The 27,338-nt window shown below is 31.1% G+C and overlaps 1 protein-coding gene and 1 pseudogene across 7 annotated transcripts in view; both read left to right on the top strand.

The window, feature by feature from the left end:
* Positions 1–27,338, top strand: part of Col11a1 (collagen type XI alpha 1 chain) — a 208,372-nt gene that overhangs the window by 65,097 nt on the left and 115,937 nt on the right. For 4 of the 7 annotated variants that reach the window (XM_078026837.1, XM_078026836.1, XM_078026835.1 and 1 more), the window contains 16 exons: positions 4,233–4,361; positions 9,667–9,783; positions 10,045–10,182; positions 10,368–10,460; positions 12,588–12,839; positions 13,446–13,508; positions 14,152–14,193; positions 15,171–15,233; positions 16,713–16,787; positions 17,996–18,079; positions 20,275–20,331; positions 22,915–22,968; positions 25,620–25,673; positions 25,793–25,846; positions 26,012–26,065; positions 27,214–27,267. In XM_078026837.1, the coding sequence (XP_077882963.1) occupies positions 4,233–4,361; positions 9,667–9,783; positions 10,045–10,182; positions 10,368–10,460; positions 12,588–12,839; positions 13,446–13,508; positions 14,152–14,193; positions 15,171–15,233; positions 16,713–16,787; positions 17,996–18,079; positions 20,275–20,331; positions 22,915–22,968; positions 25,620–25,673; positions 25,793–25,846; positions 26,012–26,065; positions 27,214–27,267 (1,383 nt within the window). The remainder of the gene's footprint in view (positions 1–4,232; positions 4,362–9,666; positions 9,784–10,044; positions 10,183–10,367; positions 10,461–12,587; positions 12,840–13,445; positions 13,509–14,151; positions 14,194–15,170; positions 15,234–16,712; positions 16,788–17,995; positions 18,080–20,274; positions 20,332–22,914; positions 22,969–25,619; positions 25,674–25,792; positions 25,847–26,011; positions 26,066–27,213; positions 27,268–27,338) is intronic. The other 3 variants (XM_078026839.1, XM_078026840.1, XM_078026841.1) reach the window with 3 other exon arrangements.
* On the top strand, positions 6,678–6,754 carry LOC120891114 (U4 spliceosomal RNA; annotated as a pseudogene).

Below are 27,338 nucleotides of genomic sequence, written 5' to 3'. Positions count from 1 at the left end.
CCAGGAAAGACTTAAAAGAGGTCCTAATATCTCATGTTGCTGCCCTTGAAAGAGCACTTGAGGAAGTGAGGTCTAAGGCACAGTTGTAAATTTTTAGCATATGTAAAGGGTTCTCCAGTGCACAGAAGAACCCTCCTGTGATATTATAGATTTAAAGTATTTAGGAAAATATCTGGCCAATCATTAGCTGATCATAACCTAACTAAGCAGTGACTCTAGTAGTCAAGGAAACTAAGAATACAGACTTATAAACAACAACAACTATAAATAGAAACCACAATGGGCTCAGGATATGAGAGCACAAAATCTGATTTCCAGAGATATCTTTTTAAACATTCAACAACAACAACAACAACAACAACAAATTTTCAAAATTATGAGAAAGGCAAGGAAACTAGAAATTATGTACTATGCAAAGGAAAACAAATATTAGGAACTCTCCTTGAAGAACCACAAATACTGAACTTTCACAACAAAGACATTAAATCAAAATTATGTATACATTCAAAAATTAAAAGAAACCTTGACTAAACAACTTAATGTAAGATAATAATGTTTTACCAAATAAAGAACAGCCATAAAGATTGATATTATTTTTTACATGTACTAAACAGAAATTCCAGAGTTGAAAGTGTAATAACTCCAATTTAAAAATGACTATAGAGAAGTTCAATGGAATACTTGAACTGGCAGAAGAATCAGTAAACTTGAAGATAAAACAACAGAGAATTATCTAGTATAAGAAAATTAAATGAAAATCATGACAAAGACATTGACAGAGTCAGAGACTTGTGAGATACCAAAATAGACACGGTAGAAGCCCTACAAAGAGCAGAGGAAGGGATCAAAGGCACATTCAATGAATGAACTCCATGCAATGAGCAATCAATGACATGAACAGAGAGCCTATGTTTTGGGATCAAATTTTTGCCACACACACACATCAGAGTGCTAATCTCCAGGATATATAAAAAACTCAAAAATCTTAACACCAAAAAATCAAGCAACCAATAAATGGACTAAGGATCCTAACAGACACTTCTCAGAAGAAGATACACATTGATCAACAAATATATGAAAAAAATGTTCAACATCTCTAGGAATTAGAGAAATACAAGTCAAAACTACTCTTAAGATTTCATCTTAAGCCAGTCAGAATGGCAGTTATCAAGAATATAGACAAAAATAAATGTTGGTAAGGATGTGGGCAAAAAAGCACACTCATACATTGCTGGTGGAACTGCGAATTGGGCAACCAATTTGGAAAGCAATATGGAAATTCCTTGAAAAACTTGGAATGGAACCACCATTCGACCCAGCTATCCCACTCCTTGAGACCAAATAACTTAAAAACAGCATAGTACAGGGACACAGCAACATCAATGTTTATTGCAGTACAATTAATAATAGCTAAACTGTGGAACCAACCTAGATGCTCATCAGTAGATGAATGAATAGAGAAACCTTGGTGTATATACACAATGGAATATTACTCAGCATTAAAAGAGAATAAAATCATGGCATTTGCAATAAATGGATGGAGTTGGAGAATATCATGCTAAATGAAGTAAACCAAGCCCCCAAACATAAAGGCTGATTATTCTCTCTGATAAGTGGATGCTGATCCAAAATAGGGAGTGAGGTGGAGGCATGGGAATAATGGAGGAACTTTGATTGGGCATAGGGAAGGGTGAGTGGAGAGGGTGCAGGGGTACAGGAAAAATGATGGAATGAGATGGAGATCATTCCCCTAGGTAGATGTAGGAGTTCGCATAGGGTGTGATGCTATAATCGTGTACAACCAGAGAAATGAAAAGTTGTGCTGCAGTGTGTACAATGAATCAAAATGCATTATTAAAATAAATTATAAAAAAGGCATATTCAATGAAGTGATAGCTGATAATTTCTCAGAATTGATGAAACATGTTAATCTTCACATCCAACACTCCTAATAAACCCCAAGTGTGATAAACTTGTAGAGATCCACAACTAAACACTTCAAAACCAGTCACTCAATAAAGACAAAAGGAGAACTTTCAAAGGTGCAAGCATGGAGTGATGATAATATATATGGGATTATTATTAAGATTAGTAGCTGATTCTCACCAGATACCACCGAGGGCAAAAAAGTGGTGGAAAACATATTAAAAGCAATCTTATACCAAAAGAACAATGTTATAAGCATCACCATACTACCTGACTTCAAAATGCACTTCAAAATAAAGACCATGGTACTGGCCTAAAAACAGACATGTAGGCCAAAGGAACAGAATAGAAAACCAAGATATTAAAACCACACATTTACAGTCAGTGTTCAACAAAGGAATCAATAACACATTTTGAGGAAAGCACAGTCTCTTCAATAAATCATGCTGGGAAACTGGATGTCCATACTCAGAAAAATGAAATTAGACCTGTGTCTTTCACCACTCACAAAAATCAACTCCAAATGAAATACTTAAATATAAATCTCAAAGCATTGGAAGTACTAGAAGAAAACGCTGTCTGATATAGTTCTGGAAAGAATTTTGGGGAAAAAATCTCAATAGCATCAACAAAAAAAAGCAAAAGCCAACAAATATGATTCCATTGAACTTAAAAAGTTTCTGCATAACAAAGGCAATAGTCCACCACGTGAAAAGACAATCTAAAGAATGGGTGAAAATGTATGCAAACTATGCATCTTAAAAGGGGCTAGTATCCTGAATATATAAAGAATACAAATAACTCAATAGCAAAAATAAAAATGAATGGGTTATGAAACGGGCCAAATATCTGAATAGACATTTCTTAAAGAAGACATAAAAAGACTAATGAGTGTATTTTTAAGAAATTATGCCATTACTGATCATCAGAGAAATGTGAATCAAAACCACAGTGAAATATCATCTAACCCCAATGAGAATGGCAGTTTTTAAATAGAAAGTAACACATGGTGGTAGGAATATGGAGAAAGTGAAACACTTATATAGTTCTGGTTGGAATGTAAAATAGTAAAACTGTTATGGAAAACATTAATGGAGGTTCCTCAAAAAATTTAAAAGTATAACTATCATATGAGCCAGCAATCCTACTACTGGGTATATTTCCACAAATGAAATGAAATTAGTATGTTAAGAAGAAATTGCATCAAATTTATGTTTCTGTGTCCATATTACTATGTCCACTATGTTGTGTAGAATACTTTTTTCATGAACATTTGTGTATGTGTAAGTGAACATTGCAATATAAAAGTGCTATAAATTCTCTCCTAGTCCTCAGTTTTTGTCTTTTGTAATTTAAGATTCATATTTTTCATCAGGTTCTAAATATCTCCAGTTGATAAGAATGTAGGGAATGCTCAAATATTTTGAAATTATTAAAACTGGAATCAGGAGATCTACAAATCAGACTTTGTGCTCAAACCTAAAGGGACATTTGAATCTCTTCTGGGCCTGAGAATAATTCTGAAATTAATCTGATCCTGATCCACAGGTTTACATCAAACTAGGTTTATATCATAGTACATCAGATCCCTGTGAAAATACTCAGATAGCTTCAAGAGCCCAATATTTAGATCTTTCCTTTACTCACAGTCTCCAAGAACTGCTAAAATAAAAATTCTGTAGAAAATCTTGTTATTAAATATTTCTAGTATTTGTCATGTATGAAAACACACAGATTTCTGATATGACTTTTAAGTATGAATAGGTACTCCATGTGTACTCCAAATGCGCCAAACCTATGCTTCTGTTTTTAAACTTTGGGTTTTTCTGGAAACTACATTTCTTATCCATTTTTTTGCAAGAATTTCTTTTGCTAGCCCAACACAATTGTTGGATTTGTATTTTTACTTAAAAAGTCTCATGTAAGTTTGTCTATCAATAACAATTCAATATGAACTAATTTAGTTTTTGTGGCTTTTATTATTGGAATTACATTCACTTTTACTGATATTTTATTTGTTCTTTACTCTGAAGAGTTAACCATGAATGCAGTAAGTTGAATTTTAACAAATGAAAGAATTACTATAGATTTTCTGAACCAGAAAAAAAAAGGGGGACAACACCTTAATATTTATAATTAGTTTACTGAATATGTTTCTCTCTCAGTCCTATAATTCTTCACATTGAAATATAAGTGAATTTCTACTTCAGTTATTTACAAATAAAGTACAGATCATCTTAGAGAAATCTTGCTCTCGATATGTGTACTAGGATTTACTGACCATATCCATGTCTGTTTCTTTCTAGGGGGACATCCAGCAGTTTTTAATCACAGGTGACCCCAAGGCAGCATATGACTACTGTGAGCATTATAGTCCAGACTGTGACTCTTCAGCACCCAAGGCTGCTCAGGCTCAGGAACCTCAGGTAGATGAGGTGAGGAGCACAAGATCACCAGGTCCTCTCATTTCTCCGATATGCATGGCATCTTCAGTTTGGGGACTTTACTTACGTATTTAATCATCTTAATTATATTTTACATTATATTCAATAGTTTTGTAATATGTATAAGAAGAAGTGACTTAATGATACTTGGTAGTTTTCCCCTCCTTATGCATTTTGTTCCTTAATTTTATTAGAACTAGAGTTATTTCACTTGTACATTGCATATATGAGTGTATTCCATTTGAGAGTATAATTTCTAATAGCTCATTTTTGCTCTTTAGCATTAAATAATTAACACAGCTTCAAGATAAAGGTAGTGTATCTTCTAGCATACTTGCCTTTCCTCAGGCCTTTTAGAGTTCATGCAGATCGGAAAATGGCCTAAGAACTATTTTAAAGTTTTTAGGCTTTGTTGAATAATTAGGTAGTTCTTCCCCCCTACCCCATTTTCACACAGGGAATTTAAAAAGAAGACCAAAAGTAAGGAATGTATGTTTTTATTGGAATTAGAACTGTTTTTAGTATATTTTTATAAGAATTATTAATTTGAGAAGGGGGAAAGTCTTAGAACAACAAAACTGTTCTTATTTTAACTCAATAGTTTTTTTTTAACCTTTTAAATATACTGTAGGTATCTTTTGACTTTTTTAACTAGTTAGAAAAGGTTAAAATATTTTGATTTATTGCTACTGTTGAAGTGAATTTAGGTTAGATTTTACAATAAAATCTCTTTAATATGTGTTTTTCCAACACTTGTTTATTTTTAAGGAATGATAGTGAATCTGTTGCCCTAATTTTTTCCATGACTTAATATCAGTGTTTTTTGTTTCAAAAAGGGTATTCTTAACAAATCTGAGAGAAAAAAGAAAAATTACTGGATATTTTGTTTGTTTTTCTTTTCATAGTTTTTAAATACCTTACGATTCACTAAATATATTTTCTGTCAATTCCAATGTGATGGGTGAAATACCCTTTAGGTTTATGCTTTTGTATCTGACAGATTATGTGATAACTTAATATTAACATTTGTAGTATTTATTGTATATATTCAAGAATGATAAGATTTATTTGATGCTTCTTTCTTAAGAAGGATAAGTCTTACTCTTTTTAGCAAGAGATATGGCTCTGATTTTTGGAAGAAGGAAGGTATGCGTTTTTAATATATTACCTTGAGGTGTTTTGCTCCCATGTTTTATTGCTATTATGTCAGGTAAGTTGAGTCAATTTACATGAGGATAATTGTCATCAATCTTCTTAAGTTCATTGAGAAGTGATCCTGCCTTTTTCTATTTTGTTTGTTGAAATGCATATTTTCAATGCTGTTGAGATGCCAAACTTACTTTTTACTGGAAGCATTTGGTGAGGAACATGACACATAGCTATAATAGAAACTGCAAGAAAATCTGCTTGAACAAGACAGGAATAAACAACTTTTATTACCAGTTTCTATATGGGTTATAACAAAATGAAAACATTTATTCATTTATTTTTTATATTGGCACTGGGGATTGAACCCAAGGGTCTTTTACTACTGTTTTACATCCCTAGCTCTTTTAATTTTTTTTTTATTCAAACATGGTCTCCCTAACTTGCCCAGGCTGGCCTCCAATTTTCAATTCTCCTGTTTGAGACTCCTGAATCATTGTAATTACAAGAATGTAATTACAAATCAACTTTCACTTTTTTTTCTGTAATGCTATATTAGCATTGATACTTTGATAATAAGATAATCATTCTATACTAGTATTACAAAAACTAGTAAAATCAAATTAGTAAGGAGTCTTTATATTTATTTTGAAGTGTATCCATTATTATGTCTTTATATTACAATATGACAATATTACAATGACTGATTTTTAGGTATTCTACCTAAGCAAAATAACTTTGTAAAATTTTATTTGCCAGTAAATGGAGAACATAAAGTGCACTATGAAGCATGAGTAGTACATATTGTAATTTGTGTTGTTTTATATTCCATTAATAACTTTGTGAAATTGCATATATATTATTCTATTTGGATTAATAAATATGACAATTTATTTTGGAAACTAACCCGTCTGCTTTTTCCAACTTGTTTTTTCTAATTAGTATCCCTAAATAACATTCTTAAAATTTAATTGTTTGCGTCCTCAGCACATCATATTGTGATTACAAAGAAATATACAGTGTAGATAGAGTTCAGTTTAGTAATGTCATCAAACTTAATTATATTTGAACCTACATGATGCTATTTAAACATAAAACCAACTAATATTAAAATTTAAATGCCATTTAAATATAAAAGCAACTAATATTAAAATATTAAAATTATTTGCTCAGTGGCAGTATCATAACCAATGAGGTTTATCTGAGGCATGATTATCGCTAATTGAAAATTATGGTTTTGGTATTCTTATCAGGTTAAGTTGTCTTTTTGATTATAAGACATTGGATATCAAATTTATATATGATTTCTTCTTTTGGGGGGTTACTAGGGATTGAACTCAGGGGCACTCAGCCATTGAGCCACATCCCCAGCCCTATTTTGTATGTTATTTAGAGAAAGGGTCTCACTGAATTGCTTAGCACCCTGCTTTTGCTGAGGCTGGCTTTAAACTCCTGCACCTCCCACCTCAGCCTCCTGAGTTGCTGAGATTACAGGTGTGCACCACCATGCCCGTCTGATATCTTCTTAATGTATGACACACCGTAGAATACCTTCTATGTAAAAAGCAAGAATGATACTTTTTTTAAAAAGATGAAAAGGAAAAATGAAGCAAAATAAAGACCACCTTTTATAAAGAAATTTACATAATAAATGGCTTCCCAAAATATATTACCTGAATTATCTTTTCACTGAATATTTATTTTACATGCTAGTTTCAATAAATTCACAGGTTTTTACTCAGAGCACCATTTTTCTTCCAAATTTAGTGAAGGACAGAATTTGACATTTTCAGAAAATGAGTCTTTCTCATCACATATTCTAATTTCTGCTGGCCTATGAACAAATCAAGGTTAAAATCATCCCATCACTGCACATCTTCTTGCACATATTCCTCTGTTTATGACAACCAGTTTTTTCTTCTACCTATCTCCAACATATCCTCTAAAGTGCACATAAAAATAGACAATAAGGCTTCATGCATACTAGAAGTGCCTGAAGCCATTAACTAAAATGTGCTTTAAATCTGAAGAAGTGAACATTTTATTTTCTCCATTATTCAAAACCATTCTGAGAATTCTTCCTCTAGAAGGTGTTCAAACTGAGGAGTGATTAGAAAGGTTAGCAGAAATTTCTTCTTACAAGAGAGAAACATCACATAAAATCATTATTTGGTGGAGGTTTAAATGTATATCGATAAATAGCAGACCTCAGTTTAAAATGCATTTAAATTGCCCATGTTTGAAATTGGGTCTTAGATCTTTACTGATTTTGTTTTTTTCAATTCATTATTGATGTATGTCATTCAGAAAAGTTTGTTTAATTTTAAAATTCTAAAGCATAAAATAGATTAGCAAATATTTAGTTTTCCCATATTTTATTTTAAGTTGGTGATCAGTAAAGATATTCAATATTTCTTACTTTAACACAAGTGACTATAACTGTAGCAAACTACTCATTAGATAATATTCAATCTCCATTATGTCTACTTAATACGTAATAAATTTAGTACTTAATTGCTTTAGTTAATAAGGTTACTAATATTGCTTACAGAAAATTTTCTAGAAATAGTTGGCATTTTACCTTACTTGCAAAAGTATGAAAAACCAAGGATATTTAAAATGTGATCCACTTTCATTTTCCTAGTTACCTATGTAAATTCTTATAAGAATGACATTTATTGAATGGCCTCCAGTATATCTAGTCATTGAAAATGAAGCTGTTATTACAGAAGTAAAATTGAAAATCTATTTATTTATTTTATCAAATAAGAATTTTGACAGTCATAAAAAATACAAAAGGAACACCTGTTTATATTTCAATATGACCTGTAGCCAAAGGATCTAGAAATGTTTCTCTAGTGAGGGTATTTCATTAACAACTGAATGTACAAAACTGACATGGGCTCACTTTTGATGTGTCTCTTTATATATGTGTGGAATTTACACTCATCTGTGTAGCTATGTCAAACAGAGCTTATTGGAGGGCACTCTGATCACAGCTTTCTTAAATTTTTAGTTAATCATTATTTTGTTGGCAGATTTGGTTGAGATGCCAAATTGGGTCATAACTAGAATTTTACCAAATACAGTACTTAGGGAATTACATGTAAGTTTCCTTTTGTATTCCTGTGTACCTGCTTTAGAATTTTATATCATTGACTTCTCTGCTTAATTTTTATGTAGTATCTGATTAATGTATTTGTAGTTATTTTGATGAGAAATATTGATTCCTAGTATCTATATTCTTGATAAAAAATTTTAATTTTAGTTTTGGAAATGAATACATTATTTTCCACACCATCACTATATGGTTTTATTTCATCTCCCTCTATTAAAAAATGATCCCTCTCCAATCAAATTCTTTAAAAAAGAATAATTTGGAACAAAGTGCAATTTTTCAATTTCAATTTATTGACTTACATATTATTTTCTCTTTTCAATAGCTAAAGAAAGCAGTAATTTCAGAGATTGAAATAATGTTTTAATCAGAAACATATCTAATTGCAAAACTTTTAATACTTTATAAATGCTTTGTTTTTTAGTTAAGTCTATGAAGTTAGAGATTTCCAAATAAATTGTAGAATTCATTATTTCATTGATTACAGTTTTCTGAAAATAATATAGATTTATCTCATGTCCCTTGATTCCTTTTCCTTCTTCCTTCCCCATCTTATAATAGATTTGAAAGTCCTTTCATACTCCGGAAGACTACTCATATTTTTTTAAGTATGTTTTTTTAAAAAAAATTACCTATCAATTATTGTGAAATTCTCATACTGGAACCTTGTATAACAATTTTTATAGATCAAAACTAACCTAAATAATTCGCAGGTATATCCAGGAACATAAATGCTGTGTTTGGATTCATACTCAATAATTAAAAGTTTGAATTATTCAAAACTTTTAGTTTTCCCATAATCCTAACCACGATTCTGCTCTTACAAACCCTGCTTTATCTCTCCTGTTATTATACTGTGTTTAAGATGATATAATAATACTTCCATGTGGAACAAAATTACTTTTAAGTAACAGTGTGTTTCCCTGTTTCTTAACATTTACTCTAAGTAAAAGTTAAGAAGATGATTCCTGCTTTGTTAGTATTACTTGCAACTAACAAAATTGCCTGCTATTTTTTTCCTTTGCAATGTAGTATGCACCTGAGGATATAATGGAATATGAGTATGAGTACGGGGAGACAGAGTATAAGGAGGCTGGAAGTGTAACAGAGAGCCCCACTGTAACTGAGGAGACAATAGCACAAACAGAGGTAAAAACAAAGAGGCATCTGTGTATGTGGTGTCTGCGCTTCCATGTCCTCTGGTTGCTTATGTCAACTGTTTCTCAGACTTACCATGGACCTTTTATTCACCTATTTTCTGTGGAATAATAACAGATTTTATTTGACAGTCGTTGTCCTGCAGGGGTGCTGCTCGTGTGGCTTTTGCTTATTCTTTCTTTCATCCACACTTTTTTTTTCCCGTCTCACTTTATTTATGTTTCCATTCCATCTTTCATCACATTTTTACAGAAAAAGAAATCCAATTTCAAAATGAAGATGAGGACAGTGGCCACTAACTCAAAGGAAAAACTCAAAAAGTTTACACCCCCCAAAACCAAGAAGAAGAAAAGTTATCAAGCAGCAGCAAAAGCCAAACTAGGGGTAAAGGTAGCAAAGAAAAAGCAATCAAGATCTCTCCTAGATAAGCTGGAAGATCTCTGATCATGAGTCATAGTCTTAACCCAACTAGATAAATACTCATTTGGCTAATACTGTACCCCCCTTAACTCACGATTTTTACATACTTGAGATGATTTTACATTTATTGATTGTTTTTCTTTTGAATTTTTTAGGCAAATGTTATTGATGATTTTCAAGAATATAACTATGGAACAATGGAAAGTTACCAGACAGAAGCTCCTAGACGTGTTTCTGGAACTAATGAGGTAATACACACAGACAGCATTAAATCACAAGCCAACAGCTAAAATGTGTTATATATTTTGATATACTTTGCTCTGGGAGAATCCATAATCTCTGAATATTCCAAGTTTTTATTCTTTTACTAAGGCAACAGAAGCAATAGCATTGATTTACATTAATAAAATCTGATCATTTGAAGTCATTGTCAATTCAGGTTTTGCATGATTCTTTGCTTCATGCAAACTCTAAAATGTTCAAACTGAATTGGCTGCTATGATCTTGATTTTTTCTAGTGTTGAGCAAGCTTCTCAACATGTTGTGACAAAGACTAGTCACAGCATGATTTTTCTGTAGAAGTGAAAATTGTATCATCGCTTGATACAATTGGAATTTTATTTCATCTGACCAATAATCATGATTTTTTTTTCAACCACTTCAACCACTGAGTCATATCCCCAGCCCTATTTTATGTTTTATTTAGACACAAGGTCTCACTCAGTTGCTTAGTGCATCTCTTTTTGTGGAGGCTGGTTTTGAATTCACAATCCTCCTTCTTTAGCCTCCTGAACCTGGCCTCATAATCATGAATTTTAATGACAGGAAGCATTTTGAAAAAAATGTAGTCTTAGCGGATTTTAATAGATACTTGTATTTTCAAATTTCTTGAGATTGTGATATTAATTAGGATTAGATGATATATCTTAGTCATTCCAGGATTTTATAAAAAATGTTTTAAATGTGGGTAGGTTACAAATCAGTCATCCTGAATTCCATACTGCAAATGCATTTTGATTATGAAAAAAAATCAGTATACAATTTAGTTTAACTTTGTTAAATATCTGGCATACATTCCTTTGAATTTTATCAAAAAATGAGTAAAAGGAATGTGTGAATAATTTAATTATTTGAAATTTATATAAAACATGTCCCTATGAGACAAAAGAATATTACCTCTAAACACAAAATTTTGAATAGTAAATATTTAGGGTGTGAATGGATTTTAAGTTTCACCTAATTCCATTTCATCATTTTCCAGCAGAGGATGCCTTTATTGAAGATGCTTCTTTACATTCTTGAAATTCATTTGGCTCTTTAGTCCAGGGTTATGAACATATAATATTCTGTGTTTTGATCCTAGATAGCATGCAACCTCTGTAGACAGTGCATGTACTTATTGAAGAGTACAAAAATGTTTTGATTATCGGCTATTTTATTATTGATAATAATTGCTAAATCAATCACTTATCCACATATTTTTCACAAGATTTTGTTTACTATTAATTTATTTACTATTACTCTAATTATATCATTCACTATACCATAGATAAGTTATTTAAAAGAGAAAATATCACAAGATGAATTATATATTTGGACTTCATCAGAATCACAAGAAGGCATAGTATTCATATAAAATATATGATTTGCATTAATGCTATATAAAGCATTATTTATGAGAAAAATTACATTCTATAAAGTTTATTTTCTGTATCACTGAGGAACTATCATTGATATGAAATTGATTTTTTGTGTTTAATTTCTACTCTAAATGAGATTATACAATAACTTTTTTTTTTTACTTTGAGGAGTATAATTTACATTTTATTTACTTTAATGAACTGTTTAGTGTACTACTATTTCTCTTCATACACAGAATTTTGCATAATTATTGCAACGATAAATCACAATTATATTGGCATTAATATTTTATCTATGGGATTTAATATCAAGCTTCTATGACTTATTGTAGCAGTTTTATTTCATAATGATGTCCTATGAGCTTTGAAAATTAAGCATAGTTTTAGCTATATGAATGTTTTATTGTTCAAATCTTAAATTATAAAAGTAAATATCAACTTGACTAACATAATATTTTTTCAATGGAAGCAAATATACATGGTGGATCCATGTGAATATTTGCAGGTTATTGGGAAAAGTAGTGCTTTGAAAGCAATATGCCTTTGTACATACCAATGTACAAGTGTATTTCTTTCAATTATACTGAGAGGCTACCTTTCCAAGCCTTCAAATCTTGCTTAAGCAGTGATAAAAATCTTTCATTGTCTGCCATCAAGCTGTAATTACAAATGCTTACCTTGCTTCACTAACAATAAACTTTATGTTCTCCAATTCCTTGTAACTTAAATTAATAGCCAAATCCTGTTGAAGACGTTTTCACAGAAGAATATATAACTGGAGAGGATTATGATCCCCAGAGGAAAAATTTCGAGGACACACTATATGAAAACAAAGAAATAGACGGCAGGGACTCTGATCTTCTGGTAGATGGAGATTTAGGCGAATATTTTTATGAATATAAAGAATATGAAGATAAACCAACAAGCCCCCCTATTGAAGAATTTGGTCCAGGTGTACCAGCAGAAACTGATATCACAGAAACAAGTGTAAGTCAGCAGTAGGCTCTTTGTCATTGTCTAACTTATTTTTGGAGTGTTTTCATGTTCATTTTAATGTGTTTTCTGGTTCAAAGTACAGGTGGAGTTTATATATCAATTGTGGATACTTACCACTCTTAGGCCACCTTGATAGATTCTTCCTAATTGGAATCTTCAGCAATTGTATCTCAGGCCACTCTACTGGAATCTTCTTTAAAAATATAGTTTGATAAAATTGTACATAAAATTTCTCAGCATTGACAAGATTAAAGTACAGTAATTACTTTTCGGACTAGAAAGTTTGATTTCTGATTTTTAGTCTATTATATTAAAGTACTGACATTTCTTAGTGTCTTAGAACTATAATTGAAACTACAGATGTTTTTGTTCTTTCTATACTATGTTTTAAAAAGCAATTGTTCAATCTCATTTTAAGAATTAGTGTTGAGGTTTATTTTCAGTATTGAAGCCTTTAATAAATTGCTGTTTTAAAAAGCACATACTTTAATAGGTTGGTTTAAATGCCTCTAAGTGATTGAATTCCTTTTTAAAAATACTGAAAAAGCTTCATTAACATGAAGACATTTTGGGTGTCTTAAATTTTTCACTCAATAGATAAATGGCCATGGTGCATACGGAGAAAAAGGGCAGAAGGGAGAACCAGCAGTGGTTGAACCTGTAAGTACATTTTAAAGGTTGGTGCAGTTGTTGTAGTTTATAGTATGAACTGCCATCATCTTAAATTATTATATATGTTCATATATTATCATTGAAAATCCTGATGTCCAAATGGTTATAATTTGCTAAAAGTCCATCAGTAATGCCTTTTCTAACAAATGCAATTTCAATAGACCAAAATATTATGTAACTGAAATTTCAAAATTTGAAAGTGGGTGAATTTGTCTACTTATATTCTCTCATTTTACAGCTAAGAAGACCAAAATCAGAAGGGTTTAAGTGATTTTTCTGAGTTTCAAATGATTTGATGGTTGAGTTATAACATGACTTTAGTTTTTCTGATTCCCAATCTTATGATTATTTCCTCTAATTTCTGTAATGACAATATTAGAAATATATTATTGGATGTAGAACTTATTTTATCAGATCCAAATGTGTGATGCAATGATTTAAGAGTATTCTTTTGAAAATTTACTTTTCTTTCTTTTCCTATGCAAAAGTGTTTGTAATTGATTTCATTTAATAGGAATGGAGAATTCACTTTTTAAAAGTCAATGGTTTAGTGTTGTCTTACATTCACTTAGTTAAGAGGTTGAGGGTTTCACTTCCCTGGTCAAAGATTTTCTATCATTTTATTTAACAGGGTATGCTAGTTGAAGGACCACCAGGGCCAGCAGGACCTGCGGTAAGTAAATTATATATGATTATTTTTTGTCTTCATTTTTCAATGATTGAATATAAGATTTCTATTTTATTAATAGATTTTTTTTTATTAAATTGAATATTGAATCCTAGGGGCAAACATTTGTTTGGAGGGTCTGGTGAACTGGAACTACCTTCTGATTTAGCTATCCAAGTGTTATTCTCTAAAGAACACTTGAATTAAATTTTGTTTTGAATATTTTTTTGCTTAAATGTCTCTGCATCTTGTAACCAATTTTCATCTTTTTACCTGAAAATTATAAAAGTTTAGGAAAAGATCTTTCTTCTTATTAGGGAGTTATATTTCAGTGCATGGGTGAGAATTCTAGGAAGACTGTAGCTGTCTTATATGTATTTCTAGAAGGAATAATTATGAGATTCCATTGTCATTTCCTTATAAGGTTGATATCACTTATTGTGTCATTATTTTAAGGTAGTTGAACTGAATAGACCTCGTAACAAATCTTTTTTTTTTTTAATGTGTGTGTGTGGAATTAATTATATTCTCATTTACTGAAAATAATATAAAATACTTATGCTTTCAAAGATTTACAAAAGAGAATATGAAAATGCCTACAGGCTAAATGTAAAAAGGGATTTCTACATTTTCAACTTAGCTATCACATATTTGAGGTCTAATCTTGTGAGTGTGCCATTTCTTCAGGAAGAACTGGGAACCGACTTCAACCTCAGGGACTTTACATTGGCATGTTCTCCTTTCCTGTTTTGCTTGGGACGTTTGCCTCTACCCAAGAGCTGCTTCATAGAGGAGCAGTGTGCTAGCTACAAAGTGGTTCCTATATGTTGTCTTTTCACAAGAACCTAAATAGGGCAATTGTTTGGGAGACAAGTGTATATTTATGAAATATAAATGAGCTGTTCTTTGATTTAGAAGGATGAATTTTCCTGAATACCAAGGGCTCAGGAATTTGACTCAGACCCTGGTTTGTTTCTTTGTAGGGTCTAATGGGTCCTCCAGGTCTACAAGGCCCCTCTGGACCTCCTGGTGACCCTGGTGATAGGGTAAGTAAAGGGTCCTCTCATTAAAAAAGCATACAACCACAGATTAAAGGAATTAAAATATATTCATTAACATTAAAATGTTAAATTCTCTAACTTCAAAGTGTTATTCTTCCTGAGGGTGGGAGGGTTGGGAGGGTAAGAAGTCTAAGAATTCAATGTCCTGTAACATTTAATTAACCTTTTAAACTATTGTTTTAAGAGTGAGGCTAAAATAATGTTTATTTCTGGTAAAATTGGTATCATTAGTAAGCAGATTTTATTTTTAGTCAATTCTCACATCTCTATGAGCTCTCTACATTAGGTTCAGTTCTTCAAATTTGTATTTCAGACATTGCCATAGGCATTTATTTGAATGCTGTTAGAAGGAGGTAACCAACTTGAATTCTAGTCTGAAGATCACTCAAATTCTGGGTTCTATTATATAGTAGATCATTTGTACTATTTCTCCAGACTCTTCTTATAAATTATCTTGTCTTTCTTCTTCTCATTCTTGAGTAGACACTATCTTTGTGTAGTGTGTATGTGTGTGTGTGTGTGCTTTTCTTTTTCTTTTGTTCTTTTAAAAACGAATAGAGGATCAAAGATGTGACCAACTCATTTTTTTTATGTATTTACAATTTAAAGAAGACAAATATATCATATTAGAATTTACCCTCTTTACTGCTAAAAATGACTTGGCTATGTAGAAATAAATTTTGTTCTATTGCAATCTTATGGACATATAACTTGCATCTACTACTATTAAATATATATTTAATATTCTCTACATTTCCATACGTATCTTGTGTTCAGAGATATCACAGTAATAAGTAATTTCCATGTGTGTAACCATGCATGGACTGAATGTATTTTATCATTAAGAACTCAAAATAAAACAGTGATTATCTATAAGTAAATTTAGCATGTAAATCTTATGTTGAATTATTGATCATCTATATTAATAAAGTAACTACTTGTTAAATGATATTTAAAGCCACCTAAATATGTATTTCAGTAGTCTATGTATTTAAGTAGTCTATTAATTGATGCTATTGAAGTAGCTATTAAAGAAGACTTAAACATATCTTAAACTTACTAATTTGGTTTTAAATAAATACTTTATCATTTACTTAAATTCTGTAACATCCAAACATTATTCACTTATTTTCCTCAGACTGATTCTCCCCAGAATATAAAGGAACTCTTTTATCTTATATAGTTTACAACTTCAAGTAAACACTTAGCAAAGTTTACATCTTAATTATATATTAATTCTATATTAGTAAGCACACATTATAAAATGTTTCAAAACTAGTGCAATGAAATACCATCCTTTCTAGTTGTATTTACCCAAAGAAGATTAACCAACTTAGAGTAGTCAAATTCAAATGAGATAATGTAGTCTCTGGTTATTATATATTATATTCTAATAAATTCTATGATTTCTTTATTATTATATGATTGATTGCATTCTTTTGATTGCTTCATTTTTTTTCCTAGGGTCCACCAGGACGTCCTGGCTTACCAGGTGCTGATGGTCTACCTGGTCCTCCTGGTACCATGTTAATGTTACCGGTATGTTTCTTTTTATTTTTATAAAGACAACTTGATATCTGGTCAACTTGTTTCTGAAAAATTCTATTTGGAATGTAGTCAAGTAAAAATCATTCTACACGGCACACATAATTAATCAAACAGCCTTTGGAAGTTAAGGGAAATTTTACTACACAAATATCTGGTAAATATCAATGTCAACAGTAAAACTTTGATAATTTGATTACACTTTTAGCAACAAAGTTTTTAAAATATTTTTAATAATGTGGTTTATCATTAACAAATATTTCATATTTTACTTAACATAATATTAATATAGTATTTATCACAATAAAGACTATAGTTACACCTTTTTATATATATTTATTTTAATTGTAGTTGGACACAATACGTTTATTTTATTTATTTATTTTTATGTGGTGCTAAGGGTCAAACCCAGTGCCTCACATGTGCTAGGCGAGCGCTCCACTACTGAGCCACATTCCCAGCCCTAGTTAAAACTTTTTAAAGAAGATTTATCTATAATGTCATTATTCATTGCTCAAAAATTATGCTTTACCACAAGATTCTTTTCCAAATACTATGCCTTAATGCTATGGGAAAAAATGTCCTAGATTTATTGATTTAAATGTAATAAAGTTTTGATAAAAATTATTTAGAGTGAAAAATTATCTCACATTGCATTTTGAATTAAAAGTAAACAGAGCTTTATGATTTTATGAAGAAATACTAGTTAGGATAGTTTTCTTGTATAATTGCTGAGGAATGAATAAGCAAAATTAATATATCTCAAAAATTTTTTTCTATATATTCATGGAAATTCAAAAAGTTTTGATCAATGAAACATACATAGGTTTATATTTGTAACTGAAATTATGTAGGTATGACATTTTTACAAATGAATGAATAGTATGGGAAGCATATTTGTAGATCAAAACATCATGATGATTCATTTCAGAGATTATAGATTTTGAGACTGGTAAGGAGTTTGTACATTTTTTTACTCTTTTACAACTGATAAAATGTGTAGAGAGCTTCCATAAGAAGTAGAAGCAGGATTTAAAAAAAAAATTAAAAACTGGGTCTTATGGTACATTGTGGAGTTAATTTGGATGTGGGATAAAATTACTCCATTTTAAGTGAATGTTTTTTGTCTATTGGTTAGGACACCTGGTTTATCATATGTGACAAAGGCCAGTTTTCAACTTCTTAATGCTCTCTCTTCCTAGTTCCGTTATGGTGGCGATAGTTCTAAAGGACCAGCCATCTCTCCTCAGGAAGCTCAGGCTCAAGCTATTCTTCAGCAGGCTCGGGTAAGAAAAGATAGACATATATTCCCATTACCGGATGCTGTGTCAAATTTGTGTGTGTGTATGCCTATGGAAGATGCTACCACTATGAACAGAAGACTTCTGGAAAGTATATGGAATTTACAAGGAAAGAATGCTAAAAATATATTTTTTCTCATTGTGATATTTATTAATTGATATTAAATAATGGACTCTTGCTTTATTCCCATATATAATTCTGACTGTCTCCTACCATAACACTGAAAATTTCTAGTCTTTTAATAAAACTGATGAACTAATAGCTAGTACTCCCTATCTTTCACATCCAATTTTTGTCTAGTGATTGATGGATCACTAGATTAATAATGTTTGAAAGAAATTTGTCCCTCCTAACCTCTGGATTATTTAAAATATCTCAAATAATCCAAAAAGTTATGTTTCTTCAGATACCTTGTATATGAAAAGAAATTCAAGTACGTATTTTCAGCTGTAATATTTATAACATATAGTTTTTTATAAAACCCAGTCAATATTTATCCTTTATAATCCGAGTCAATTGAAAGCTTCTACTATTCTTTAGATTTATAAAACAGATAGTCACACATATGTTTTTAATTAGCTGCACTATAATTAAAATATACATGAGAAAATCAAAAGAATGAATCAGGGAGGAACCAGAAATCATATAACACTTTAATAGTTTTATTCATAATATTGGTTTTCTTTTTAAGAAAAGAAGAACATACAGGATTCATGGTTGGTATGGATATGGTTCATTTTTTTAACCAATATAAACCCCTTCTATAATAACATTTTATTCGACATCATGAATTTATATCTTGTGTAAAACACCTGAAAACATTAAGTGAAAGTTGTAATTCACTCTCAATATTTGTTTATGTATTTATTTCTTAAGTCTATTAATCTGAAAAAATTTATTATGTACTTATATCATGTTTAAAGATATAGATGTATTATGCCATGCTTCAGTATTTTATGATATATCTAAAAATATTTGTGATAATTGATGATTCCTATGATTTACAAGTTACACTGTTTTGAAAAAATATAAGGTAAGTATTTGAACTTAACTGTTTTGAGACAATTGAATTCTTCATCTTATTTTTATAGGCTTGAAACACAGGTAGCAAGCATTATAATTCCAAATTTTTAGATATTTAATCTCAAGGATTAAGATGTGTATCAAAATTCTCATGGTGAAGTAATAGTGGAATTTTGGAGATCCTATTAGTTTCATCTCATGCACTATTCTAACCTGATTGTTCATTTATTTCCATCACAGTTTTACTTTTTTTTAGAGAGAGAGAGAGAGAGAATTTTTTAATATTTATTTTTCGGTTTTCAGTGGACACAACATCTTTATTTTATTTTTATGTGGTGCTGAGGATCGGACCCAGCGCCCTGCACATGCCAGGCGAGCGCGTTACCGCTTGAGCCACAACCCCAGCCCCACACAGTTTTACTTTTGATGAGTTTTGATAAATCTAAGCACTCACCTTTTGTATCCACTAACATTCAAAAATAGCACATCATACTAATTTAACATCTATAAAATTTTTATCTGTTGTACTCTATGTCTTCCAGATTTTCAAGTGTGTTAATATCACACTACTAATGTACAGTGTAACAATAGTGCATGTGATCAGTGATTCATGCCTCTGATTATACATAATAAATATATATTATATAGTATGAAATTTTAGATTCATTAAAAGAAATGTATTACATAACACTTTCTGTCCAGTTCTGCTTTGTGCTGCCCCACTGTATCACAATTTTTCCTAAAATACTGCTAGAAATATTTTAAAGTACTTCAAATTTCAAATAAAGTAGTTCTAAAAATATTTTCAATGTGATTTGTATGTACATATTTAAGAACAATAACCTATACATTATTTTGAAGTGTACTTCAAAGTAGAAAATTGTCAGATTTGTTCTTCTAAAATCTATTTTAACTTGTATTATTGATTAAATTCTTTCAAAACATGCTATGAAATTTTGTTTTAGCACTTTTTAAAATGTCTGATAGTTACTTAAGTCTTTTATCTTTCAAGAAACTTGCATTTCTTCAGTACACTGGCACACTTTCTAGCATGTTGCTTATGATATGTGTTCAAATCATGTGTTACTTGAGGGTAGCTTCTGCAAATAACAGATGTTATTTGATATGGCTAAACTTGATATATTTTACTTTCTAGATCGCTCTGAGAGGCCCTCCTGGCCCAATGGGGCTAACTGGAAGACCAGGTCCTGTGGTAGGTTACTCAAAAAAGATAATGCATGTTAAAACTTCCATATTAGTAGTTCCTTGCATCTTCTGTCAGGCTTGTTCATACCTCTGACTGGTGAACATATTGTGCTTGATATTGTTTCCATCTTTTAAAAAAATCATTTTTTATTCAACCTTGAAATTTTATAATACTTTATTTTGAAGGACTATACATTCAATGGTATGAGCTCATGAGTAACATCATGGTTGTTATGATAATATAATTGATAGAATTCAAATTGTTGCATTTTTACTGTTGAATTTTTCAAAATGTAAGAAGGAATATGGAAGATTGTTTTTTACAAAACATTTTGTTTTAGTTGTAGTTGGACATAATACCTTTATTTTATTTTATTTGGAGCTGAGGATCGAATCCAGCAACCCCCATCTGCTAGGCAAGCACTCTATCGCTGAACCACAACCCCAGCCCCATGGAAGATTCTGTGTCAAATAAAATATGGAGGAAATAGAGCTAGCTTTAATTGCTTGTTATTGACAAGTTCATATAACTACAAAAAGGCATGTTAGTGTTTTATATAATTTTGGGGCAGAAGAAATACCAGGACGTTTTATTAAAAATAAAAATCACTGAGTCCTGGAACTTGGGGACTGTGATGATGTAGTTTGAGAGCTGGAACTGGTGAATGGTATTTTTCATGAGCGCCACAGGTTGATTCTTATGGCCAGGCATGTTTGGAAAACTCTGCCTTATGCTTTGTAATTTACAGTCTAGACTCTCTAAATTTATATCATACAAAGGGATTTCATGACAAACACAAACAAGTGGATTTGTAGCAAGTAAAGACAGAGGAGCAGAAGCAATAGAAGCAGGTTACATTGGCCGTCCTTGCCCAGTCATTAAGGCTCAGCCATTTTATCACAACAGGTTGGCAAAGAGAAAACATTGACAATCATGAATACGTTTTCAACGTCAGTGTCAAGATCAATGCGTTTTTATGTAGTATCTCTCTTTGTTACAGAAAGTTTTAGCTTCCTAAAAAATTGAGGGATAGAAAACAATCATATTTATGTCTTTTCACTGTTTCTTTTCTAGTATACTTTGTTAAAAAACATCAAATTATTTAAGGCTTTCAGATTTCTACTAATTCTACAATGTAAAAAAAGTTTCTTCACTAAGATTCGGAAAACAAAATCTGCCTTAATATTTCACCACAAATGTGTAAATTCTTTTGATGGAACATTATTTTATACAATTGTGTTTTGTTGAGTCATTTTATGGACAAATGGAGATCTATGCCACAAAATAGACAGAAAACAGGGGCCGGGGTTGTGCCTCAGTGGTAGAGCACTTGCCTATCATGCATGAGACACTGGGTTTGATCCTCAGCACCACATAAAAATAAAAGCAAATAAAATAAAGGTGTTGTTTCCATTATAAAAAAATCAATCAATCTATTTCCTTATCTATCTATGTATCTATATACACAGAGTATATAATACAGCTTATTAATTAAAAATAAGTTCCTTTTTGTAATTGTGTTCAATTCAGTATTAAGGTGGAATCCCAGTTTTTCTCTAGAAGAAATTCAGTTACAAGAATTTTTAATCAGATGCTTGAAAGTCATCATTCTTCTAACTTTTAAGATGAGAAAATTCATGTTAGAGTACTGTCCTTATTTCTTGGGAATCATATCAGTAGTTATTTTACTTTGGAGCCACCAGGAGGCTCTAGATAGCTAAGATCTTTAGTTAGTGTAATTTTAATCTTTATTTTGATGTACTCCATGGTTTAACAAAATGTATATTGATTTAAATAAATCATAAACTTTTAAAACATACAATGTAAACTTCTTCAGCATGAACCTAATTATAATCACCATGTTTATTTTTAATATTCTAATGTTTTTAGGGAATAAGACTGGCTTAATGTGTATTTTGAAAACTTGCAACTCATTCATAAAACAGGTTAAGGGTTTCTGTTAATGTGCCAGGTTTTTATTGCACTTTTAAAATTATGTAAACATTTGTACAAAGTGTTTGTTATAATGAGTTAGTCCCATAGGAAAAAATAAACCAATCTGGGAAAAAAATGCTTTGACATTATTTCAGCACAATTATAATGATAGCAATAGCATCTGTCCTTGGCATTTTATGACTGTGAAATTCAGTGCTTAAGAAATATCTGGCTATAAAAGCAGTAACACTTTGCCAAATCCTTATTGTATAAAAGGATTCAATGCATACTTTATTCAGTAAAATTTTTTGCACTAGTACTACTCTGCCATGTAGTGATAAATAATGCCTATGCATCTTTCTAAGTGTTCTTGAGGGTATACACATTCCAGAAATTCCCAATGCCATTTTATGAGGTTGGCTTTGGTGAAATGCAGACCTTTATATACAGTTCACTCACTGAAATAAAATCAACATGATGACAAGAGATGCACTTCAGGGAAAGGGCTTGAAGAGTTTAATGTTTTAATTAATGACATCAACTAGTTTAACAAGGTGTATTCAGGATAACTTTCATTTCAAGTGAAAATAGCGGGATATAAGTGATCAGAGAATTGCTAACTTAAATGATTATGCCTTCAATTTTTCTCGACAGGGTGGGCCTGGTTCAGCTGGGGCCAAAGGTGAGAGTGGTGACCCAGGTCCTCAGGTAAAAAAAAAAATAAAAAATAAATAAAAATAATAATAATTTGTTCTTTTCACTTATTTTATTATTGACTTTATTTTATCTAGTAAGGTGTTGAAGTTTCTGCTGTTAGGAGTAAAGAATCTACTTACCTTACCTTTACGCTCATGTTACCTCTTCTAATTAAAAAACTGTCAATAGCAGTTAATTCAAAGCATGTTTAAATTGTGGGTGGTAACATATTTAAATTGTGAGTGGGAGCAGGCTTGAAAGTAATAGAACTTTAGAATTCTAAATTGGCTAGTGATGTTATAGAGCAGAGCAGAACAGTTGCAGTAGTACTTGTATTGGTGGTGCCTCATACCTATGTTTACTGTGGAGAGTAAATTTAGCACATTGTCTCATAAAGGATATTTAATACATTTAAAAGAAGCTCACTTCAAAACCTTCATAGAAGTAAGGAACTTAAGAAAAATTGAAGCCATATAAGCTAAAAATTTTAAAAACATCTTAGATGGTATTTCAATGGAACAAAATTCAAAGTATTAATTTTTCTTTAATGATATTAAATAGAGCTGTTAGATTATGCAAATATTCTCAAAAACAGAAAAGCAAAAGATGATGTTTATTTTTAATATATTAATTTTTAAATATAAATGCTTCCTGATCTATTCAGTGAATATAAATTTACATTGGGCTGCAGGATCTCTCAAATGATCATCTGCTCAATTTTTTTCCCTCTTTTAAAATTAATTTTATTCAAAAATATTATAAGGAACAACTGATTTAAAATGCATTCTTTGTAACCTGCCTCACAATCATTAGAACAGATAATATTCTATAACTTCAAACCATTTCTTGGTATCACCCCTTTATAGTTGTATTCTCCCCTAACCCCAACCACTGATCTGTTCTTCATCACTGTAGTTTTAAAATATCACAAAAATGAAGTTTGTACTTTAGGTAACATTTTGAGATTGGCTTCTTTGACACAGCATAATGTCTTTGAGACTCATCACAGTTGAGTTCATCAATAATGCATTCCTTTTGTTGCTAACCAGTAAGTACTCCATTGTGTGGACACACCAGTTTATTTTAAAATGAGAAAAAAGTCCAAAGAAAATTGATAAGGATATTTGGCTGACTCAAGATGTGACAGCTTTCCTTTTCAGGCTTAGTTAATATTGCCATAAAAGAATGAAAAACATTTCCAGCTTAACTTAAAATTGCATGGAAATATTAAAATGTACTACATGAAAATCTAGGGATTGTATTCTTTTGAAAAATTTGTGAAATTTCTTCTTCTTAAACTCATCTCTTTAAAAACAGATGAATCTGAAAACATGCTATAGCAGTGTTTGTGGATTTCGCAGTTTTTCTGATTCTCTTAAGTCCAAAAAGAGATAAGTGATATGTGAGGACCATTTTCATTTAAAATTAGCAATATGTGCCTTTTTTATTATTGTACTTTGTCTTCCAACTAGGTTTAGGGTAGAATCTTGAACAGTTTTTTTTTTAAAGCTATATTTTTTGGGGGTGAGTACCAGGGATTGAACTTAGGGGCACTCAGCCAGTGGGCCACAACCCGGCCCTATTTTGTATTTTATTTAGAGACAGGGTCTCACTGAATTGCATAGTGCCTCGCTTTTGTTGAGGCTGGCTTTGAACACACTATCCTCCTGCCTTAGCCTCTGGAGCTTCTGGGATTATAGGCGTGTACCATCACACCCTGCTAAAGCTCTATTTTTTAACCTCTACTCACTAGACAATTTTAACTTTATATTTCTAGAATCAACATTTTGTAGCAATCATAAAAAATATTTTTAATTTTAAATGTTAATTTCATTTTTTGGCTACATTCATTACATAAAAATTGTTTGAATTAATGTTGAAAAGTATATAGTTAATTTAAAGGCCAATATACTATTCATTCTGAAACTCCATTTGATCTCTTATAGCTGTGTAGTAATTTACATTAAAAAATATATCCTTCTCCTTATTGTATTGCTACTATGTAAAAGAGAGTTTCTAATATTTAATATGCCTGTTAATGAATAGTCCACTAGCATTTTGTAAATGATTGAAAGAACATGTACCAGATTCTGTGCTAAGCTACTGCAATATATAATTGAAAAAAAATTAGCTGGAATCTTTGGCAAGTAGGAATCTAATCGGTGATTCTGTTCTTAAAACAATCCAACATGATAAACTACAATGAAAGTCTAAATATCTAGAAGAGATGATCCAAACCTGAAAAGACAGATGAAAAATGTGGGCGGTTGGAAAGTAAAGATAAGTAGGGAGGATGGTGAAAAGTGTGTTCAGTCAAAGGAAATGAGAAACCCATGATTTTGAGAATAAAACAAGTGATTAAGGGTACCTGTAAGATTTAAAATATTCTATTGTAAGTGTTTTTTGTTTTTGTTTTGTTTAAATGTAATCACATGTCTACATTTATATTTAGTGGTAATTGACTTGCTCTTTATAAGAAGCCATTTGGAAAAATCGATTTTCTTCTGCTTTATCTGAATTTTTCCATAGAAATAATTTCCTTGTGTTTAAATGACTGAGATCAAGCTAAGAAGATACCAGTTTCTAAAATCATCTCTCTTGAAGTTATTGAGTTTATTAACCAAGAATTCTACACATGATTTAACTTTGATGTTTTGACTTAGGGCCCGCGAGGTGTCCAAGGTCCTCCTGGTCCTACTGGAAAACCTGGGAAAAGGGTATGGCTGATTTTTATTGTGTGTTTTGAGATTTACCTGTAATGATCAGTTAGTTTGTTTTCTTTTACTTTCTGTTAGTAGGAGTCCCTTTTGCTTAATGCTGTTTTTGACATTATCAGGGTCGCCCAGGTGCTGATGGAGGAAGAGGAATGCCAGGAGAGCCTGGAGCAAAGGTCAGAAGTGCATATGTTTGCATATTCAAAGCTTGTATGTTGAGTAACCCTGAAAACATTTTGTATTTTAAAATAAAATATCTGGATATGAAATAATAGTTGACATTAAATTAGAGTACAGGTCTCTACTAGGGATGTGACAATGAGAATGATTATCATTTACAGGGAGATCGAGGCTTTGATGGACTTCCAGGTCTGCCAGGTGACAAGGGTCACAGGGTAAGATACATCTAATACTTTTTCATCAAGATATAAATGGAAAGTTACACTATGTTTTAGTATTCATGCACTTGGGCAAATCAGATGAAAATGAACTTAAATATTTGAGAATTACAATTATTACATCTAATAGATAAAGGGAGAAAGATACAATTATGCATGTGACATCAATGCAGTTGTTTTTAGATACTAAAACATTCTTTCCATGCAAACAAATTGAGGTATGATCTGAATGTTCAAGAATATGGATAAGATCACATTAATAAAAGGGAAAGGGTAGAGATTTAATTTTTCATCTACTATCTTAATTATTGCCTCACTTTCCTTCCTACATTTTGTCTGTAAATACACACTCAAAAGAAGATATCTGTCGGCAGTCTGTCATTAATACTATAATATACTGACTGTATTATTTCTTTGTGATGCTCTGAGCTTTCACTTCAATGCAGGACCCTATAATTTGCTACGGGTAAATAAACCACTAAGCAATCCAATGGATAGTTTTAGTGGGAAATTAAATGAAGAGACAATTCCTTAAAAAATAATAATAATAAGCTTTAGATACTTTCTTCACCAGAATGAAGAAATAAAGAAAGGTAAAGCAGCAATTAGGTAAATGGGAGAAGAAAATGAAGAAAGACAAAGAAAAGAGAACCTTAAGAATTCTAGCAATATGCCTAGTGTATGCTTAGTACATGTCAAGATAAATTGATATTTGATTTTAAAAGGGATCCAAGACTCTTTTAGTTTAATTGAGTTATGTGATTTAATATATTTTTAGGGGTAGAAAATATTAAATTAAAATCCCGAAAGTGTAGCCATATTTAAGACAATCTTACAAAATAATTTCCTCCATGCTTAGCTTGTAATAATAAAATGTCTGAAAGTCATTTTAGGTATTTATTGTATTTGAGCCTTTTTGCATTGATAATTGAGGAAACATTTTCCCTAGCATACTAATATGTCAAACCAGATAGAAGTTTCAATTTGTGAATTTTCTGCAACGTGTTCTGAGGAGTACAAACGCAGTGTATGTTCACTCTGTCCAATGTATTAGTGTATTTGGTTAGCTGGTTAGGGGGATGTGGGACAGACTGTGAACTCATGGCTTATGTCATATGCTAATCATGTTTATTTTTATTTATTAGGGTGAAAGAGGTCCCCAAGGTCCTCCAGGTCCTCCTGGTGATGATGGAATGAGGGTATACTAAGATTTCATTTCTTTAAGACATGTTTCAAAGTAATATGTAGGAATGAACAAAGTAGCATTGAA

Source organism: Ictidomys tridecemlineatus, chromosome 11, assembly GCF_052094955.1.
Source record: "Ictidomys tridecemlineatus isolate mIctTri1 chromosome 11, mIctTri1.hap1, whole genome shotgun sequence".
Classification (NCBI taxonomy): Eukaryota; Metazoa; Chordata; class Mammalia; order Rodentia; family Sciuridae; genus Ictidomys; species Ictidomys tridecemlineatus.
This window is presented reverse-complemented; position numbering and strand designations above follow the sequence as displayed.